Below are 22,948 nucleotides of genomic sequence, written 5' to 3' on the forward strand. Positions count from 1 at the left end.
GTGCTTGCCCAGTCACGTATACGAATAGCAAGGGAAAATATAAGAGGTGCTCTCACACAGCCTATCCCAGCAACCACAGCCTATTCAAAACTCTCAGTTTGACTCCTTATGGAGAGCCCAGTTCAAGTGAGTGGTGGGCTTAGTATTACAGAAATGCTGTGCAAACACAAAATGAGATCTCAGCTTGGGTGGATCAGGCAGTCTGTGCAAATAGGAAACATTTACACTATTTCCAATTACACAAAGCTTGATACTAAATTTGGTTTTGCTAGTATTCTGAGCTGGCAGCCATACTGGCAATAACAGCATTTCCCAGTCTTCCTTTGGGATTTAGTGAGAAAGACGACATGCTAATGACATGATAATAACTTGTTTGTTAATATTGCTCGGTAAAAAACAGAAGTTGGTTGTGAAAACCTGATGAGCTAGGAGCAGCAATCTACCTGCTCTCAAGTTTGGCTACAAGAAAGATGGCTGAGGAGAGAAGTATTGTGGAGCCAGGTATTCCTGGTCTCTCCCTTCCATCTCATGTAATATGAATCTCTTAGTTCTTGCTCTTCAGAGACAGAGAAGGCATAAAGAGAACGGGAATCAGAGAGCACTGGAAGAAGCCCAGCCAAACACTTGCGTGTTCTTCAAAGCAACTGCTGAGTGAAGACTGAAGAGAAAAACCTTTCATTCTGGCCCAAAGAATCACATACTGCAGTCAGCGAAGACATGTGAATTGTGAGCGCTTTCTCCCAGTTATCAGCCCCTTTTCAGAGCAGTTTCACCTCCATATTCCATTCAGAATGCAAGGAGATGTCTCCTGCAGACAGAGAGCAGAGCTGGGCCACGGTAACACCTTGTGAAGGGCACCAGCAGCCACTAATATCCCTGGGAGTTCAGAAGCAGGAATAGCATCAACAGGATACAACTCTTTGGCAGAAGTCAGGGGTACATACTGGCCCAAAGAAAGCCTCCAGCAGGCACCCTTTCTTTCAAGCATATTCTTCCCATCAGCTTCCCTTCTTCCCAAAGGGTCATCCCCACCAATTTGAGGCTGAGTAGTAGCCAGACCATTTTCACTTACATCACTCTTATCAGATGCTGATCAGGTAAGAAATGAGACTAAGAGTCTTGAACAGGCAATAAAACATAAGAAATCAAGCACTAGTAACATTAGGAAGGATGACATGATGCCAGCAGTAATGTCTCTTGCTCAACACTTAAAGGAAAATTCGAGGGTTGAAAAGACAGCCTTGAAAATCTTACTCTTGAAAACTGTTAGAGAGCAGTTAACCAGGATTACTTTCTAGACCTCTAGGAAAAAGCCAGGGAAACCATTCACATGCTCACAGCTAGCCATGGTAAGCACCTTGAAGAATCATCACCTTAGAAGGCAATCCTCCGCCAGGGACCAGACAAAAGCCAGCACATTTCAAGAATATCACAGGTTTGACAGAGTTTGGCCTGAATACTCACTTAGGGCAATGCACCGATTTTGCCATCTTTCTTTCTCTTACAAAATTATTAAGAAATGTCACCTTTTAAAAATCAGAGAGATTTAATCTTAACATAAGTTAGAGTATTTTGGCATTTTTCTGTCTGAAGGAGAAAAGTGACTATCATGAGAAAATAAGAAGAATCTACTCTTGATTAGCACAGTATTTCACAGAGATCAGGTGCAGGATAAATCAGACAAAGCAAAAACACAGCTAATACTAAATATCCATAGTTTAGGCAATACAAATGTATTATTTACCTCTGAAAAGCTTGTAAGGAGATTTCTGTAGAAAACAGGAGAAAACTCTAGATAGCTGTGAGCAGGTAGGAGCTTTTTGTGAACACGATGCAAACTCACACTGCGCAGCTGGACATCTTGGGGGAAGGCATGGGCTGATTAATCTATGGCCTAAGTAATCTGTTCACAAACAATTAAGTTGTCTGTGAATCCACTTGTGCATTACACCAGGCTTTTAAGAATTGCTCAAGTATAGACTCTCTATTCTGTATTCATGCAGTAAGAAGATGAATTTTTAAAAAATAAATGCTGACTGAAATTAAAACAATACAAATATTTTAAAAGAAAGCTAGGAATTTGACTTTTATTTGCAAAATTAATTCTACTCTTTCCTGAAAGTATTTTGTACACTTGAAACTTTGATCGCATTACTTTAAGAAATCCATGACAAAAGAACTACTACGTTATTAAGTCTGAATGAGGAAGAATAAGGGGCCTTTAAAAAAAAACACACACAAAAAAAAATCGGCTGTCCATCATACCTACATTGCTGACACTTGCACTTGTGGTAGGCAAAATAGGTAGCAGTGCTCCGTTTTCTTCTCATAAATCATTTTTACATAGTAAATACAAAGAACTGAAGTAATTTTTTTTTTATTTTTTTATTTTTTTTTTTACAATTTTGCATTTTATATTTGGAGTTGTAACTTCTAGCTAGAAACTCACTCTTCAAAAAAAAAAAAAACAAACAATGTTCTATACTTGCCTGCAACTTTTGTGTAAGTGCAAGCAAGTATTTTTTAGATGAACCACACCGATAGCTTTGCACTTCCTTGAGGCCTCTTCTCTTCTCACTGAATGAACTCCAGGGAATGGCATCATGTCGGGCCTTCCAGATGGATTATGTGAAGCCATAGCTCAATGTCATTTTCAATAGCAAGGCTCATAATTAAAGGTCAAATAGTCACTTCATCTGCAATCAATCAATAGAAGAAGTACTAATACTAAGTACTAATCAATCAATGGCAAATGCACTAATAAAAGCCATGCATCAAATGTCTGCATATGTGTGTGCTCACATGTACTGTGCATATATGTGAGCAGGGAGAAGGAGAGAAAAAGAACAAAGTGTGGGTGAATACGCCAGAGGGCATTGTGAATACTACATTTACCCTCACTACTTGTAAGTTTATATCTCGTTCCACTCGCTAAGTGAAGTATAAATAAACATTATTTTTCTACATATATGATGTATGCTATTTAAAAACTGCCAAAGCACCCACCACCATTCAAAAATACTGACTTGTAATCCTAAATGAGAAACACCAAGGTACCTACCCTGTGTAATTTGTCCTTACACAAACATGCCCTGCACTCTGATCTGTGAGACAAAAAGTGTGTCAACTGTTCTGTCTACAAAATAAAACCCAGCATATGGGAACAGCACTCATCTCCGCGCAGAGCAAGCACTTATTCATGGATTCAACAGTGGAAGTGGCAGTTGGCCTCATGAGCATGCACTGCATGGGAATTAGCTGGTTTCATAATATGGTGTGGGAGAAAGTGACTTATAAAAGTCTTCTCATGCCTCTCCCATTACCACTTCTAAAGCTTTAAAGCTGTCAGCGCTTCTCCCACTTTTGTCGGTGCCACTCTGAGTCCCGCGGGGAACGGGCCAGACGTACCTATCGGAGCTTCACCTGCCAAGCTGAGAGAAATCAGTTTCAAAGTGAAGGAAGAAGTGTTGGGGGGTCATTTGTATACTACCACTGCAATCTTGAAGACAAATAAAGCAGATCCCCGCAAAGGATACAAAACCAAACCCTGTGCTGTGTTTGGGCTTTCAGGCATTGTAATGACAGAGAACAAAAACTCTCTCTGCTACAGGAGAACAGAAGGTTTCTCCTTGCATGGCTTACAGTAAACACCTCTGGACAGGGAGAAATGTGACAGAACAGCAGAAATAGTGAGGGGCAAAATACCTATGTCTCTCCTTATTTCTGCTAAGATCAAGGTAGACAAGACTGTGCTGCAGATACATTCAACTGTCATTCAGAAATAGCTGATCCTTCAGAACAAATTATATCTACTCTGCTTCCACCTTCAGTGGAGAAATATATGCTAGTTGCTCTGATTTACAATTCCTGTTTATATCGTCAGTTCAGGGGCATAGCTCATCTTGCTACAGCTTTATAAAACCAGCTCCTCTCTCTTCCTAGTGTGCTCCATCCACCTGCTCATTTAGATGGAAATGTACATTTATGCAGCTCTATTCTATATGGACCTGGTACTAGGAGCAAACGGAGAAAAATACCAGTGGTCCCAACACCAATCAGCTTGAAACTGATAAACAGTAGGCATGCTAACGCAGTGCACAGAAGAGTGGCTGGGCCCGCAGCCTTACCAAAGATGGGCTTCCAGGGAGTGCCAAAAAGAGCATTTCCCATTAAGGGTGGTGATCAATTCAGGACACAATGCTGCTGGTCACACACACACATAGTAGTAGTAGTCTGGGAATCTCAAAAAAGCTTTGACGAAGCTCAGCTCAGGGATGGAAAAAAACAAGGGAAGCAGGCCCCAACCTCTCAGAGATATCAGTGCAGGCACTGAGCAATAAGGAAAGATAGCACAAAAGTGCAAAGTGCAAGAGTGACAAATGTCTGGTGACCTTCCTACTGGGAGTCAAGGTTGCCTTCCAAGAGGCACCAGCTCATCAAGGTAAAGCAGTCTGTCCTGAAGGTGACAAATGAAAGTGGGTAGCCAAGAAACTGTGCTGCAATAGTGGACTCCACCATCAACCTCTTCCATTTCAGTCTGCACACTTATCTGTAGGAGAGACCTGTATTAGCAGAGTAAAAGCATGCATGGCCAGGGAGAAGCTGCAGAAATACTTGAAGTCAAGGTGGGTGATGCATTTTTGTCAGTACGCTTGGGCAAAGGATTCTGCAAAATGCAACACACATCCGATTAACCAGGCTGTGCTAATGACAGCAGCAACTTGGAATTGTGAAAACACCAGCAAAAAAGTCAAGCAAGCTAGGGACATAGAACTGGGCTCTTTTAAATGAGAAAGTAAAATATAAAAGGGAGAGAGTACTAGCAGAAGAAAATTGCACTGATTCAGCTGTGTGTATAGGATGCAGGTCAAGATGAGCTATGTGAGGATGCTTGGTAGAAAGAGTGAGAGTCCTCACTTTTCACCGGGTGAAAGCAAGTCCCTTTAACACTTAAATATTAAAAAGACTTTATGGCTATTTTCTTAGTGCCATGATAAGCTGCAGAAGTATTCACAGAATGTGCATAAAACTATTTTCATCAGGAAGGGAAGGAGAGAATCACACATTTGTATGAGTGAAATAAAACTAGCTTCTGTTCTGCAGTATCCCAGCAGTGTCCTAGGTTTATATGCACATCAGTAAAATGGCACGTACGGTAGCATGCTATGACTTAGGTGAGGGGTCACTTTCTACAAATACAACTGTCCTCCTGAGTATAAGCTCATCTATTACTTGAAGCTTTGGTTTCACAGCACACTTGGCTGTAAAGGAACTCAAGTGTCATTTGATCTATCTTCTGCTCCAAGGCAGGACCAAGCTGAGCTATCTAAGTCCTGACTGAGGCTTGTCTATGATGATAAGAAATTCCAAGACATCAGTAGGCAACATATTCCAAAGCTCAACTGTCTTTATATTAGACAGGTTTCCCTGATTGTTAGCTTAAACCTTCCTTGTTGTAGTAAAAGTCCTTTCCTTTTCAAAGTTCACTGTGAAAGAGTTAATTTTTTTTCCTTCTTTGCATCAACCGTTCATTTATTTGAAGATCACTAACGTATCTCAGCTCAGGTTTCTCTCACCAATCCCAATTTTTTGAATCTTTCTCATGGATTGTGTTTTTGAAACCTGTGATCATCCAAGTCATTCTCTTCTGATCTCTTTCCAGTTGGTTCCCATCATTTTTGAATTGTGGAGCCCAAAATGTCATGCAGTGGCATGAAAAGCCACTGTCAAGCCATACAACTTTTGCTACTTCTCCCCAACCCTCAGGACCTTGTAACCTCGTGTGAAAGGAAATCAGACTGACTTGATACACATTTGACAAATCTATGTGGCTGTTACTCATTTCTCCTGCACTGTTAAAATTATTTATTTAGCTATTTGTTTCAGTAGTTTTCTAGGAAACGAAGTTAAACTAATTGATCTGTAATTCCCTGGCGCCTCCTTGATTCCCTTTGGAAAAGAGAGGCCTTTGTTTGCCTTTTTCTTGTCTTCCAAGAACTCCCTCAGTTCCCACAGATTTTCAAGTGCACTTGTTAATAATTTGGCAGCATAGGCCTGGCTGAGGCACAGAACCCTGAGATGAGTTTTACTATATTAAGCTGACTGGAAAACAGCTCACCTTTCTAAGTCCTCTCTGATTCATTCTTCCCCTATTTCAGGCTGAGTTCTTACCTTTGTCACTGGCACTAGCTGTGTTAATCTTTGACTGGTACAACTGCAAAGCCTTGAAAAGGCTAATCTTCAGTCACGTATGCTTTAACAAACATATATTTTCGTATTTTGAAAACCAGTAAGACAATATCCAAGTCCTAATCTTTACACTGACAGAACATAACAGCAATGAAGCACTATCAGGTGGCTCTAAACAGGACGCTGATTTAGCAGTATTTTGTGAATTTCCATCAGAACATCTTATTATCACTAAGGGATTGTAAGTGACAAATATCTCAATAATGTTTTGATAAATGAATTCTAATAAATAAAACATTGTCCAAAAAAACCCTGTAGACTTCTTAAAATAAACACACACATTTTGCTCATATTAAGTAGAAGATTGTATTGTCTCTTCGTGGTTTCTGAATACACTATATGTTTTGATTTTCACTTGTGCAACTCGGTTTTGAGATAAAATAGCTTTACTGTGGGACTGTGCAGATGTATCTTAGAATGTTTTCAGTATAACAAATGCTAGATATTATCAATATTGGATTAGAACAGAACAGAACAACAGAACAGAACAAAAACAGAAAAAAAAAATCAGTTTTCCCTAAATGAGATGGTCTTACTGTATAACCACTGAAATCTCAGCTGAGACGACCATGTTGTCTCCCCTTTAACATACATTTATTTTCCCTGTGTGAAAACATTAATATCTTAATACCACACCGGTAGCATTACTCGTCACACTAAAATCAAAATTATTTAAGCAGAAAAGCTAACAACCAATAACTTTTTTTCAAAGAAGTAAAAATGTTACTGTTGTTTTGCTCAAAAGCTTATCTTGATCTCTCCTCCTGACTTACCCAGGGTGAGGGATTTGTGTGTGGAACAGAAAATGATAGCCACTGTGTCTGCTGGTGTGAAACCAGAGTTATTCCTAGAAAAGAAAGGGTTTTAATAACCTCTGTTAGCAAAAGCCTTCTTAAAACATCATCGATCAAATGTATTACTTTGAGGATCCATATGCATGTTCACATCACTTTGATCAATTCTCGTGACAGAAATAATTCTACCCACAAATGAATAGTAGCGTTTGATTTTTTTTTTTAAAGTAGAATTGTTTCCCAGTTGTAGCAAACTCTCTAATGAATATACTCTCACATAAAGGAGAGGAATTCTGAACTTGCTGTATGTAGGACAACTTTATTCTAGCCAGAATTACTTTTGCAAATATTCAATAACATGCCCATTTGCCACTGCAACAAAAAACAATGACCTATGATTTCTTTTCCTACTTAATATTAAAAAAAAAATGCTCCATTTAAATTAGGAAATTAGGAAAGTGACTACAAGACACAAAGTCATTCTCACTGTACTACTTTTTGAGATATAAATGGACAATGATTCCTCCTGGTTGATATTTAAAAAGGAAAGAACACTTCTACCAAACATTTGTTCAGGACAACCACTTTTTACGAAATTCCATATAAACGTAACACATTTGACATATACAGAGAAGACTGAAGCCCAGCAAATGTATCTTGAGATGTAAAAAGTCAAACTGAGTTCTCGCTCTCATATGTCATCAGTATGTCTGCAGGGCAAATTATACCTTCAGTGACATCTGTGCAAATCCATTTTTTTTCAGTGGATGAGGTATAGCAGTGATTGATTGAGATTTAACAACTCTGTAATTAACACACAAGAAGGGACAGAATCCAGGTCCTGCTCTGTTAGACTATGAAATGCTAACACAAAAAATGCAGTAACGATGACAAGGAACATCAACATGAGGTCACCCCCTATTCAGAAACCTGCCCTTATGCATCTGTATAACTGAAGCATGCAGAACCAAATATCACACAAAACAAACATTCAAACATTCTGTTTCAGTACATTCGATTACCTTGTAGAGAAGAGGAAAGTCAAAAACATGAAGCTCAGCTGAACAGAAAATACTGAAAACAAGAGAAAAGAAACAAGTTAAAATTAAACTTACAACACAGAAGTAAAGATCACTGAAATCTCTGTGTGTGCCGTGTACATGCCTTTTGCACCCATGCAAAAGATCAGCAGCCTAGGCTGCTGAAGGTAAGCCTGGGCCAAGTCAATCCAGAGAAATCCAATGACAGAAAACCATGACAGATTTTAAAGGTGCTAATTTGGACAATTATGTCTGAAAGAACAATATGGATCATTATATCCAAGAAAGCCAGAAGTATTACCTTGGCTACCCAAGATCCTCCTGAGGTTATTCCTCTGAATCAAGTATATCTCGACACAATGAAAGACAGAGAAGTTCACTTTTGAATGCGCCCCAATCATTTCTCTTGTTTTGCTTATTAGGTTGACGACATAAGATCTCTTGGACATGCTCTAGCTGCCAGATATTTCAGTTTAACCCATTTCTACTTAACAGAATGAAAGCACAATGTGTAGGCATGATCACAATAAATATTCTCACATGCTAGGTCTACTACTCTCCTGTTAACAGAAGATAATCACATACGTTTAACTCTCAGTGAGACAAAGGCTAATTCCTGCGTACATCAGACAAAGCGGCTATTCAAGCTCAGTGAACTTTATGTATGGATGTTTTTTGTGCAGGCTGAGGGGAGCTCTCCCCTCCACCAGCTCACGTGATACCTGCAGGGCTTCTGGGACACACAGAGCCCCCACGGTGTTGGTGGAGGAATGGGCAATGAGATCAGGGAAAGAGGTAGCTTCGCAGCTGTGCTATGAGTAGCTGCTGGGGGCTGCAGAGCCCCCTTCCCCTTTCTGTTGGGGTGCAGGACTGCCCCACGGAGCCAGGGCAGACACTGTGACCTGCCCAGACCTTGCGCAGGCTTGCACGCTGCAGGGGTGAGTGCTTGTACTTCTACCAGAATCTGGAGCGGGTCCTTCCCCTTTTCCTTGCTAAATCTGTGAACACACTAAGGCGAATGTGCCCCTTAGGGTAATGCAAGCCAAGCCAATATATTGGATTTTGACCACAGTTTCTAACTGGGCAACATGGCCTGGTTATTAACTACTGCCAGTGATATTTTACGCTCTCTTACATACCTTTCCTAAGATGCATAACTGTCACCTCAGCATGCACTTAATACTTCCTTCGTGAACTAAGGAAGCAATCCATTGTTACTGAATTACAGGGTTTTTTTGCAACTAAGTACATTAATTTAATATGAACAGGAAAAAATCCCTTTCTTAATAGGTGTAATTCTGTAAAGCAATAAGCATGTGTTGATACCAATTATCTATTGTGCATATTTTGCTGTGTCTAGAATATTAACAGAAAAATTACATGAAAACATTAATCAGCAGAATAATAAATGCAGTTTCACCTCAAACTCCTTGTGCTAATTTCATTTCCTGGTGTAACACAACACACACATCCAGCCAACACATACAATGGAAGTAAACCTTTTCTACATTATAACATATACATTCATCTTCATAGCTTTCTTATTTTTCAGTTTTATAAATATCTTAGAGAAAAATCAAACATCTAATATGTTTCCTATCAGATTCAAGGCTTACATTAATATTCTTGCAAAGAAACTCCAGTTACACACATTTGAAATGAAAAGGTATATACAGTGATTTTCAATGTATTGCACTGCAAGTGGTGTATATATAATTACATGCGGCACAAACGCAGAGCTGTCTTACAGAGAAATAAAAGAAAGGAAAAGAAAAGCTACAGGAGTAACCACTCTACAACAACTGTCCAAGCAAGAACACTTTTTTAAGATTTTCACATCCTTCTTTTTCCCCAACAGCTTGGCCCTGATTTAACTGCCTCAGGGATGTGGTCCCTCTTCAGGTGCTTAGGCAAACAAGTATTTTCTCCATTTTGAAAAAGTTCATTAGATGGCCTCCCTCTTCTTTGTTTTCAGAAAAAAATGACAGTTCTGTGGTTCACCATAAACTAGGCAGTACCAGTTATAACTCTATGTAATATTCTCACACATTCAGAATTCCATAATCCAGAAAACTGCCACAATGAGGATATGTAGGACAGAATAGTAAGTGACCCACCAAGAGCAGGGACAAATTTCTTACTGACTTCAGTAGAAGCTGGATTTATGTAAGATACATATTTTTATTAGACACAAACATGTGCACATGCACGCAGTTTCAGAAGCTGATGTAATGATTTCCTGAAATCTAACACTTTTGGAGCTTACAGGATGTGATTTATACTCTTGTATACTGTAGTTACCTCTCCCCCAAGCAGATTGAAACTTCTGTCTCTGCACGGTCTGAAGCAAGACAGGAATTACCGACCGGGAGAGGAGACAGTGCCTGAATACCACCGCTTTTCCCTGGGAGGTAATGATCTGCAAGTGTATTTTTAACTGACGGCAAAGATACCAGCAGTCTATTCTCAGGTGTGTGTTATTCAAGGCTGAATGAATAGAGTGCTTCTAAAACAAACTCCCCAACAAATGTCTCTATCCACAGAAATATATCAACACCTTCAAACTCCCTACTAGTTTCTAGGTTTGTAATATGGGTAAGAAAGAACTATTTGAAAGTTATAACAATGCTTTTGAGTAGCAGCTCAAATCCAAATCTCTCCTTTCTGTTTGGAATGCAACATCTGTTCATGTATGGTTGTTTAATAACAAAGACACCACAACAGTATGGTCATAAATGACTGAAAAACAATACCATGCCCCTTTAGAAAGGAAGTACCCTTGAGCAATCTCAGGCACACCTAGCAGCAAGGTTCATTACTCTATAAAGGCTTACTTAACTTCCTAAAAGCGTGCAGCCCCTACGAAGTTGGATAGTCTATTTGACTTACTAAACCCATTAAAAGTGCAAACTCCAGACCCAAGCCAGTTTCCCTTGCCCCCGCCCTCTCCAGTACACATTGCTCTTTACACACACGCATCTGATAAAAGAGATGCTTTAAGTCTGAACTTACTTATAAACACTATGATAATCAAGCTAAATTTATCAAGGTCAATATTTGGATTGGCGAAAGTATCACAGAACGTTGTGTAGATGATCATCAGAAGCACGCAGCTGCTGATAGCGCCAAATGGAGGCTTCTTCCTTTCGAGCCAATCCTTGATGTATCTTCGGACAATCTGAAACACAGAAATCAACAGGTTGCCTCTTTTCAAAGATGCAGGGAGCCAAGTTGGGCATCACAAAATGAATCTGACAGCGGAAAGACACAAAGAGAAGAGAGTAATTTGGATGACGGCCACAGTGGATTTCAAAGCTTCCCTGCCACACAACTCTTCTTCTGGGGAATTTAACATTTGTAGTGCAACTTCCACTGGGCGTCCATAATGAGAGTATATTTTCAAGTACATTCAAATCCATCCTTAATCATGCCAAATGTTCTTTGCTAGCTGTCACTGAGACATGCCCATTAAGCCTCCCCAAAGTTTATCTCCTCTGCTGATACTAATGGATGTATGTAATTATCACAGTCCCCTTTGCATCAACAGACAATTCCAAGTGCAACTTTGGGAATCTTAAAAATCTGACATCTTCAGGAATTTCATGATGGTAGATAATCGAAAGTGATCCATGGAACATTTTAATATTTAAATAGCTAGCAATGCACCAGAAGTTTTTAATTAAATTATAACTCAAGCTTGAAAAGCAAAAGTGCATGTGTTGTGGGAGTTTAAATAATTCAAACTCTGAATATCTAGAGTTTCTGTAAATCCAAAGACAAATGCCATTTGCACGCTTTTAGAATACCAGAATTAACACATGAAAACAAGCAAACCTACTGTACTTAGTGTAACTTTTGCACTTTCAGGAAATTGATTCTGAAGCTGTTTTTCCACAATTTTTTTTTTAGAAACAACCATAAATGTTAAAGCAAATTCTAAACTATGCCACGTAGTACAGGACTAAGCATCAGCAGAGACAGTACATCTATCCAAGCCCTGCATGGGGAGCTGCTTCTATTTTTTCCTCTTTACTTTATATGGTTTGAAAAAACTTTTTACAGCTTTTATCATACAGCTGTGACTTGTGTTAATTTTTCAGCAATCACATTATCTTGCCTAATTTCTGCTGAGACCTCCCAACATTCTCTGTTACCAAACTCTTTCAGAAATAATAGCATAAGATCCTGAGAAGCTTCTATCAGAGGTTTCTAGAGGTGCCTCATTATCTTCCCACAGCGGTACCAGTAATGAATGCCACTGCTATCAGTTTAATAATATAGAACATTTCAGAAATATTCAAGATTAATATCAAAGCATCATCACCAGTGTCACCACAGGACCTTTTCACACACTAACTGCCAAAGCTGGTGGACTGACCTCACGGCTGTCAGTTTTCCTCACTGCCTTCCCAGCTTGTTTGCAAAGCTCTCAGTAGGGAAGTCCTGTAAGTAGCTATCTGAGTAGCTGCAGAAAACTGACTTTATCAATCACATGGGAGAGCACATACTAAAAATTTTGCACACGGGGCTCTTGAAAAGCTGAGTAGGCTGAAGACCAGCCCTTACCTCACAGTACTTCTCAGCTTCCTGCTAGTCAAAAATAACAGATTTATAGGAAACCATATAAGGAAATGCTCAACACCCCAGTGAAAACACGCAACTTTCAAATTTCACACTTGCCAGATGTTGAAGAGCAAACAAAACTCCGTACTACTGCCAGACTTCTGAAGGAGCGTTCAGTGGAGCTCCTTCAGCCACCTCCTTGTAACACCAGGTAGGAACAGACCACTGCATTGATGAACAAGAGACAGGTAACCTGCGTGCAGATGGTAATGTGCAGAGTGTGAAAGTAAACAAACAGGAAGACTGGATTAGCCTAATCTGGCACTCTCTGTAATTCTCAGAAGCAAAAGCAAAGTCTTTGGCCTCTAGAGTGAGCATTTTCTGAGGAAGCTTAAAAAAAAAATCCTACTCTCCCCTAAATCAAAGTCACATTGAGGAAAAAGAAATGCTACATAAGACCACACATTTATGGGCCTTCAATCAGACAAATGTGAACCAATACTGAAAGTAATGAAGATATTGAAAAAGAAAAGTTATGGTTAACAATTATGCCACAGTAGAATTTACGTCGGAAGCATTTATTACCAAAACTACAACCTTGTGTCTGTACAAAGGTATAATTATAACATATTTGACAATATTAACTCTTTATGCATATTTAACATGTACAGAAAAAGGGGAAAACATTTTTAAAATGAAATTCCAAGCAATAGTTCCTCCCTACCTTCTATCAGCTGATGTCTTCTTTAAATATCTACCTCTAACCTCCTTACCCGGGCTAGTCTGGAAGTTAATGCGAATCAACAAATGCCAGTGAGGCTTCTTAACGTATTTTATGTTTAAAAAGAATGGCTTAGTCAGACCCTGAAGAACTAAAATGTGGCTTCAGGAAATCATCTCATAACAGAGCATCAAGCTAAGAAATATATATTATAAAAACACGGACAAATACATCCTCTCTAAGACAGAAGCTCATATGTTCTTGGCTTCTCTTAACGTTCAAGGTGATCTGTAATTTTAGGGCATGTTGATTCAGCCTAAAATCATTGATTTGAAGTAATTAAATTCTTACGTAATTTAAGAGGGGAGAAACATAACCAAGCCCCTATAGGTGTTTGTGAAAGTTAAACTAGATTTTTCACAGGGAAGCTCATGTCAGCTGATTCATTCTGACTGAAAAACAATCCATTTGTTACTTATTCATGCCCTGCAGAGTTGTTTCAGGACAAGGATGCTTTGAAAGCCTCTTAATTCTTAACCCAATTTTATAACCTTTTCAGTGTTAACATAGGACTTAAAAAAAACTTGTAAGATTTGTAGTGAAATCATAATAATTCCCACAAATACAATAAAGACAATGCGCAAACAGACCAGATCCAACCAGCCAGCAAACCTTGTTGCTCTGTAGCAACGGCACTCTGACAGGAAATCTAACAGAGGTTGAAAAGCCACGAGCAATGTGGATTGAAACAATTAAATAAAGAATCTCATAGGTAAATTGAAGCCTGAGCAAAAATACTGAGCTTCATTTGTCTGCAAACATAGAAGTCAATACAACGATTTCTGCCTGTTATGGCCTGCACTAAGGACACCAGACTTGGATACCACACCAGTGTGCCACTGGTATGTGATGTCCTAAACAGGATAGGATATGTCATAGGATCACATAGGATGACATAGATGTCATCCAAAATAAAGGCCCTAGACAAGCATATTGATGAAAAGAGCAAAAGAACAGCACTCTTCAGATGCAGTAATTCCATAGTTCCTAGTGAAAAGGAATTCCTCACACTAGAAAAAATTCAATTAAAAATAGCTTCCTATTACAGGGGGGAAAACGAAAAGCTGTTGGGAAAGCAACTCACACATAAAACACAAAAGCATTTAAAAACACACTTTCCATGGGAAAATGCTGCAGGATGCTACCATGTCACAGAGAAAGCATTTGCGATCTCCTGCAGCACAACTCTCCGTAGGTCCAAGTGCCTTGCAACCAGTTTCCCTGCCAGACTCCTGCAGAGCTGCTTCTGCAAAGAGAGCTTGTGGCCTCCAGCCCAGGGGAGTGACCACATCAAGCATGAAGCACTGCAAAGATTTCCATGCAGATTTAAATGACAGCCTCAGAGAGCAGCGAATTCCTGCAGGCTGACCAAGAAACTGCCCACAAGAAAAGCACATGGTGAGTCTCTGCCTCAGTCAGTAGGTTGAGGGGGAGAAGGGAGGGAGAAAAGTAAATCTTTGTTTTGGGGGGTATTTTATAAATAAACTGCATAATATGAGATGCCGATAAATTCACAGGAAAGTTAGATGACAATAGAGCGAAATGGTGTCCACCAGGCAACTGCCCGCTGGTGACTACAGCCTTCGCAAGGTTTATGGAAAGGCGCCAGGTCAAATTTGCTTCACAACACATTTCCAAGCTCTAGATATGAGCTCAGACTTGCCTCTTGCCTCTTGTTTCTTTATATAACAAAAGAATGTAATAACACATTAATTGTTAGATGAAACTGTAACACACGAACAGCAACACAAACATATGAATCTATAGTGTGGCCATTTCAATGCAGTTCTTCTACTGGAACGGTTTACAGGTAGAGGTTTTTCCTCCAGGCTACTCAGCACCCAGCCCTAACCTTGGTTAAAAACAGTCTCCCCAAGCAACTTGGGGTCAATCTGCTAAATGGTCATGTGCTTGATTCACTTGCTATCCCCTTGTATAAAGAAAAAGGAGCTGCTATTCGAGAGAAGTAAGTAAATAATGCTCATCTGTTGTAAGATCAAACATGAAAACAGCAGAATATATGTTTTAAACAACAATTCTCTTATTTTATTATACCTTTGTAACAGTCACACTACATACCTGTAGAAACCTGTGAGGAAAATACAGCTAGAATATTTCCACCTGCCTGCTCAAGCGGTAGATGCACAAGATAACGAATGCAATAAACTTAATGCAATTCATTACTGTTTGTTATCAATGGAACTTACTAGGGAAAGGTGCTTTTTCTTCTCCCAAAATTTCATGGAATGGAGTTATTTCTGACATTTGCAATATGGTATATCTTTCAAAAATTGCCTAGATCTTCAACTTCAAAAAAGTTTAAAACCCATGACTTGAAAGACTAGGGGAAATAATAACGAAATCACTTTTTCTGTTTCCATATACACACAGGAGACTCTCTTGGCATTTACATCATCACACAAAGATTTCTCCTGTTTCTATCGACTCCTGGGGACTGATTTAACCTTTAAGAGAATTTAACATGTTTAAATTGTGCTTTTTCTCCTATTATTATATATCAGCATGCCTTCAAATACCTGGACAAAACACCTAGTCTTTAACATTTCAACTAAGAAACACAAGTCACACACAAGGCAACAAGCCGAAACAGAGCTGGATCACTGCTAGCCCTAAATGCAGCAGTTACTTTATTTACTTTCTCTTTTAAGGTAGGATTCTTAACTCGTTCTTTGCTACTATTACTATTATTGCTACTTATAACATCACAACTTTGCAATGAACTCTGCAATGCAAAGTTTTCTTTTGGAAAGCTTTGAGTCAAGCTAGAAAGATATTAGCAACAGTTCAATAACCTCTCAATACTCCCTCTTACACAGTGATAGCAAGTGAAGAAGAAAAATGACATGGGATAGTGGAAGCTACTTTGGTGAAGCTTGGAAGACATGAAAGGGGGAAAAATATTTGTCCAAATTAGAAAAGAAAGTGAACTAAGAATAGGGACTGTGAAAAGCAGCAGAAAGAATCAGACAGATATTGAGATGGAAGTGAGATTATGTGGGCTGTAGGAATCACATAAATAAGATAAAACTTCCTTCATGTCTTTATATAACGTAATAACCCTTCATACATCCATGATCTGCAGCTGCACTTCAAACACACTGACCCTTTTCCTGGCTCATGCCACTTCAGCTGGACCATATGGTGATCATTTCATAGGGACGGTATCTGTGTCAAGCCATGCTTTTCTGCCCATTCCTGGACACTGTTATAAAGCCAAAACTTCGTATTGATTCACCCACCTTTCTGCAGCTCCTAAGACATCAACAAATGTCAAATCTGCCCCCTCCTTTTTTTTAAGGGAGTGTACAATCTAATGTAATATTTCTTTCCTGAAGATAGGAGAAAAAATATAAAAATATTTTTATTTTGCAATCTGAGGGGAAAATATTTACAAGAGTCTTGTTTTCTTTCCTCAGATTATTGAATTCCCCTAAAAGCTATCTTATGCCTCCATTATGTCATCCAATTTACTCCCCAGAGATAGCTCCTGACACATATACGCCTTGAAACCAAGCTTTACAAAACCTACACAAGGCCGTTTTGAAAATTAACTTTCCCATTTGGGGGCAATTTACAACTGTTGCTTTACAGCATTAAAAACAGGTGCAACATGGCAAAACTGTGAAGAGATTCTGTAAGGGCAACGCATGTATTTTCTTCATACTTTGTTTGTATGTCTGCGGAGACTAGGTTCTGCTCCATGTTTGAGCCAAGCATCCGTCAGAAGGGAGCGAACCGTGGCCTGAATGCTGCTAATGTGTCATCTCAGTTTGCTGCAACAACCCTCCAGAAGCGCTGATCTCCCTGAGCACCACTCCTCCTCCCTGAAGCACCCCTGGAGATTTAAGGAAAAGTAGGGCTACTTCCATGCGGATTGTAGTTACAAGCCCGAAAGCATTTGAAACCGTTCCCTTTTCATAACAATTTGACTATTGCTTCCCGAACCCCCGCCCCAGCCACTATAAATCAACATTACGCTTAGGTGAAACGTACCTTCTGCTCACTGATAAATGCAATATATACCCTCTCCCTTTCAATTCCTCTCCAATTCCTTAAAAGTAAACTCACTGCCAAGCTGTTTAGCTTCAATTTCACTGACAATTTGCACTGCAACGTGGCACCCATTTAAAGCTGTGCTTATAAACATGCTTTGGTAACGCTGGTAGGGTTCCTGCGGAACATTTTGGGCAATGACACAGAAAATGCTTAAAATCCTTCACTTGTAGAACATCAACATTTTTTGATTCTGTGAGGACTGCTGTACAACTGGCTCCACTTCATAGATTTGGGAAGAAGAACTACTAGAATCATAACATTAATTTTAGCTTTAGTTAAGGTCTGGCTAATATGAAGTGCCCGCTTTATGTTGGCAGACAAATTACCAGTGGGGCAACTAGAGAATGCATGAATGATAATGTACAGACAAGCTTTTTATTATTTATTCATAGAAAACAGTAGGTTTTGGTGTGCTGCTTTGAAAAATGTTCAAACTAGTAGAATATAATGAAAGCACAGTGAAAATTCTATGTCATTAACATTTAATCATAAATCGCTCTTTAATATAAAACATAAAATAAAAGTCTGTCATAAGCACTTAGGTGCAGAGAAAGGAGAAAGCCTGCAAAAAGGGGAAAGGAAATATTGCAGTGGTTTTCACTGCTTCTGTTATCTGTCACCTTCAGAAGAAAAAAAATAAACAAAGAAATAACAGTCTTGAACCAAACTCTCAGAACTGGTCACGAAGAAAATGCTTAGACATTTCTTGAAACCTTAACTTCAGCCAGCAAAAAGTATTGCCAACACCTATAAGCAAGGTAAAAATATTTTAGCGCAACTGTGACAGCTGAGGAGCAACGTTTTTCACCCCTTCCATCAGACTTCACAGAACTCTGTGCTACACAGAAAAAAAAATAATCAGCACTTCAAGCTCCCACAGAAAATTCAAAAATCAGACCTTTTCCATGAAATATCTACTACCACTACCATCTGTATAACAAGTATTCTCAAATTCCCTTTATAGGTATACCAAAGTGGTGTGCAGTAAGTTCTTGAACGCCACAGACCTCCGAGGTTCATAGAACATGAGACCTCTAGAACATTAGCGCTCGTAATCTCTCTTCAAAACCGCTCGTCAGAGACGTCTTACCTTCTACTCTGTAAATACAAATGCAATATTATACTATCAATATTGATTTGAGCAACATCACATTGTCGCTTAGCAAAATGCATCTGTAGACACAGAGGACACAGGCCACTGCACACAACCTAAACATCTCGGACAAAGAACAGAATAATTCTCCTTGTCAAAGACCGTCTGCCAGTAACTGCTATCTGTAAGCCTCAGTGGCTTTCTCATCACACAGTATCTCCTTCTTCTCAAGCCAGCTCCTTTAGCAGTCCTTTCTTCAGCTGACAAATGACAGTCTGCACCCGAGCAGAGGCTGTACCTGCAGCCCCTCATGCGTTTGTCAGTGGCTAGAAAAGCATGTTTGACTCCAGTCAATGGCAGCCTGGTAACACGCTGAACAATTGTTGGAGAAGCAGCAGCAAATAAGCATCAATTACGCTATTGCCACTTCTTTCTCCCATCCATCATTTAAAAATCTCACAAGTCAGCCAAGTAACCAAAATTCTTGATACATTTTGCCATAAAACAAACAAAAAACCAAAACAGATCTAAAAGCACCTTCTCTTCTGCTTTGCACATATCCCAGGGGCTGTGCAAATAGCCAGCTTTGCAGCCTGCCCAGAAAATGAGCACTTAGGCAATACAGATTCTCCCAGAGGCGAGATTTTTTTTTTAAAAGAAAAACATCCCCCTCAGAGAAGGCTCCCTTTAAGCAGCCGCCTCTGTTTTACACCAGTGTGGATCAAGCTTAAAGCCTCTGTTGATCACAGCTGAGTTAGGATGGTTGAAGAGAAACAATCCTCCGAGCAGGCAGGTCCCAAGCTCGTTTTTTTTTTTTTTTCAAATCAAGTTCTTTGCTACTAGGTAACCCTAACAGGCATTCATGCACTGACTTTTCTGCTGAGCGGTATGACTGTGCATGGTAAGGAATTGACACTGTGGGTGTGAAATGATAAATTAGAGGTAATTGCTGAAACTGTCATTCATGAATTGTGGGCCATTATCTCTTAATGCATCTGGAATCCCAGAGTGAGCAACTTGTGATTTACCAAGTATTATTACATTGTTACACAGCATGTTGTGCAACACTTCAACAGAGAGTGAGTAGTGGTCTACAAATGAGATGCAAAACTTTGCATTTAATTTAAAACAGATCCATGCCACTTCTGGATGAAGGGAAATCAAATATACGACTATACCACTTGGTGTCAGTACTTTTATTGCATATTGTTTTCTCCTGATTATCGCAGGTTAGTCTTGGACACCCACCTTCAGAAATGGCTTCAATTCTTATCTGGACTAGAAACAGGTTGGTTTATTTTTGTACAGTTCTATCTAATCAAGACAATCACCGTCGACTACCTTTAGCACTTTGATCGGTAGCTGTCCTTAGCATTTCCTTTCCTCCATGTCCTCTGAACAGATCTCACGTTCTTTAGAAACAAAGTCTTTATGCTTAGAGGAATGTGGGTTATTTCTGTTGGTGTTTCATTTCCAGATACTGCTTCAAACACTTTTCAAGGAAAGTCAGCCTTCTGGTTTTTTGTTGAAGAGTATTTATAAAAACCAAACAAACTCTTAAATAAGTTTGTGACTGAGTTACACAACATCTGTTCTCTGTTACGTCTCATCACAATTCTGATTTTGAACTTATGATCACTCAGAGCACTTATTTCATATGCTTACTGCGCAATTTATATTACTTAGCCTTATCATATGGTGCCGCCAAAAAAATCCCAACCCGCCAGCCATCTCAGGTAGCAATTTCTTGTAACACGTCTTTCCAAAGTAGCATACCATTATGTATATATATGAAACTACCTTTGAAATTTTGCAATGGCTTTGTCTAGCAACCTACCACCATCTTCCAGCTCTCATTAGATTTCAGTATAGATTGCTGATACTCTAGCATGGTTGGTTATTTCATTCTGCCTAGATCCGCTGCCATCCTATTTATTTCCTAGAAATTCCCAACTAAGGTAACAAATTCCAAGTTTTGGACCTTTCAGGACTAGAGGATTCAAGTAATTTTGCTCATTCTACATTTCACGGAGACTTAATTCAATTTTGGCAAGATGAGAATGAAATACACAGGAATGTTCATCAGCAACTCCTCATGGTCCTAATTAATAAGAAGGTTCTTAGGCATTTAACTCAAAATAGGTGAGCAATTCAACAGACTTCAGGGGCACAATGATTGTTATCTCCCTTTTCTATGTGATATAGTTACATGCACGTCATGTAGGTACTGATACCGGTGGCCAGAGTTGTGCTTATCACACACATCTTCCTATTACAGCTTAATGGTTCTTTTTGACAATGTAAGAAACAAACCTCACTAGGACTTCAGTAAGTTACAGTATGTGCCAATTTTGAAATTTACCATTATAGTTTGATACAAGAGTGATTTACTGATCTATATACATAGCACAGACAATGATAGATATTCTTCATATTGCCCTATGCACTCCGTTACAGGCTCCACTTTCATTTGTCTACATTTTAACCACATTTTACGTTCCAAAGCCGACTTTAGGCTGACAAAATTCAGCAAGTTCCAACTGAACCCAGAATTAAAGTGTAGATTGTAGAGCCAGCACTGGTACTTTTCAGGAATGAGCTGCAAATCCCAGTGATAATCCCTCAAATGTGGTTTCACAAACAGGATAACCTTCAACTATTGTTCCTAGCCGCTTAGTGGCTCAAAAAAGCAGAAGTCTGCCTGAATTCCGCTGTGCCACTGCTGACTGGCATGCGTGTGCATGAGTGTGTTTGCGAGACAGAGCAAGAGATCAGCATGACTTCACGTGAGGTATTTTGTGAATTTTCTTTTTACTCTCTGTTCTTTTAAAAACATGAGACAACGTTTCAAAATCCCTACATAAAATGACAGCAAAATTAAACCTCAAAAGTTAGAAAGGCCACTGTCCAAGGAATAAATCACAGCTGCATAGGATATATTATTTTCCACAGGACTTTTGTTTGCAGCTGAAGTTGAAAGATGTGCAGTGAATGAGGCATGGGAAAGGGCATTGCACGGTTCAGATGGCTGAATACCATCCTGAAGAAAAGGATTCAACTCACGTTTCTGCCAACAAGCTCCCATTTGATGCTATGCAAGACAGTTAAATTCAACTTTCTCAGATGGTACCAGATCCTTTTGTCTTCTCTTCTAAGCAGCCAATGATCTGTGACCAAAGTTGCAAAAGGAGGTATCTTTCAAAAGTACAACACAGTCTATGGGAGTCTGATTCCAAATGCCTGAGAACAGTGAATACTTTACAAGTATGTAAAACTTAGATTTCAGGTGTTTTGCTTTTGGTGTCCAAGAACAGTGGACACTTTTTAAATTTTGATCTTAGTATAGCAATTTCCCAACCATGAAGTGGAAGAAAAAAATATTTAATGAATATTAACATTTGTGGGGAAAAAAAAAAACAGATATCAGAGAGAAGTGTCACAGAAAATCTTACACTGCAATTAATACCTTTGCATTCAGTGCAGGATTTCAATCATACACCATGAGAAATAAAGCCTTGTATTTCAACATGAGCAATGAGGATAAAATGAAATATTGAACAGCTGCTCATTCCATGAGTACCCTCCATCCGGTGTAACAAATGATGGAGGAGTCTTGTGGAAAAAATAGTTTGGGAGTGGGCAATTAGAACCCTGATTGTAAAGTATATGCAAAATGGCTCAAGCAACCTTAGTTTTATCATTTCTTAACTTCTGACTGCTTAGCCCTAATGGATTTTTTTAACGTGGGGAATTTTTTATTCCTGTAATTAGTAGTAGATACTACACAGGGAGAACTTCCTTCATCAACCAAGCAAAGGGCATGTGACAAAAGGACTATATAGTATTCTCAAAGCTCATTTGTATGGGGCTGGAATTTCTCACAGTCTGGGCTGCCATTTTTCCCACTTTATGTTCACAAACTCCCTTCTCGATATGCAATAGCGTATGTTTGCGGTAGTGAGGGACAGATGCTCAATCTCAACAAAGATCAATGTGGCTCCAGGGAGCACTGTAGCATCTCTTCTCTGATATTAGACTCCACTATCCTGAGGCTGTTTCCTATGTAGCGGCTTACCATGTTGCCAGTCTATCTTTACAATAGCTCTCTTTATCTTATTTTTTTTAAATAAGGATGTATATTTAAAAGACATACCTGTCCAATAATAAGAGGGACTACAACAGTCATAAACAGCTGCGAGAATATAGATGTAAAAGGCACAGAGGAGGATGATCCAAGCTACAAAATAAAAGTATACCATTAATATTCAACTTTTTCTTAGAATCTGCAAATTTCATGCATAGATACCACACATTAATATACATTTTATTTTATATGAAAAAACTTGGAAGC

At 39.2% G+C, this 22,948-nt stretch overlaps 1 protein-coding gene across 5 annotated transcripts in view; it reads right to left on the reverse strand.

Annotated features, from left to right (window-relative positions):
• The window catches only part of SLC10A7 (solute carrier family 10 member 7), a 181,883-nt gene that overhangs the window by 45,716 nt on the left and 113,219 nt on the right, over positions 1–22,948 (reverse strand). For 4 of the 5 annotated variants that reach the window (XR_011140948.1, XM_068942220.1, XM_068942217.1 and 1 more), the window contains 4 exons: positions 22,751–22,834; positions 11,096–11,261; positions 8,066–8,117; positions 7,023–7,096 (listed from right to left, as the gene is read on the reverse strand). Coding sequence is in view for 4 of the 5 variants with exons in the window: in XM_068942220.1 (XP_068798321.1) it covers positions 7,023–7,096; positions 8,066–8,117; positions 11,096–11,261; positions 22,751–22,834 (376 nt within the window). In the remaining variant the exon portion in view is untranslated. Of the gene's footprint in view, positions 1–2,399; positions 2,697–7,022; positions 7,097–8,065; positions 8,118–11,095; positions 11,262–22,750; positions 22,835–22,948 lie in introns of those variants that run through there. The other variant, XM_068942221.1, reaches the window with a different exon arrangement.

The sequence above is a fragment of the Struthio camelus genome, chromosome 4 (assembly GCF_040807025.1).
Source record: "Struthio camelus isolate bStrCam1 chromosome 4, bStrCam1.hap1, whole genome shotgun sequence".
Lineage (NCBI taxonomy): Eukaryota > Metazoa > Chordata > Aves > Struthioniformes > Struthionidae > Struthio > Struthio camelus.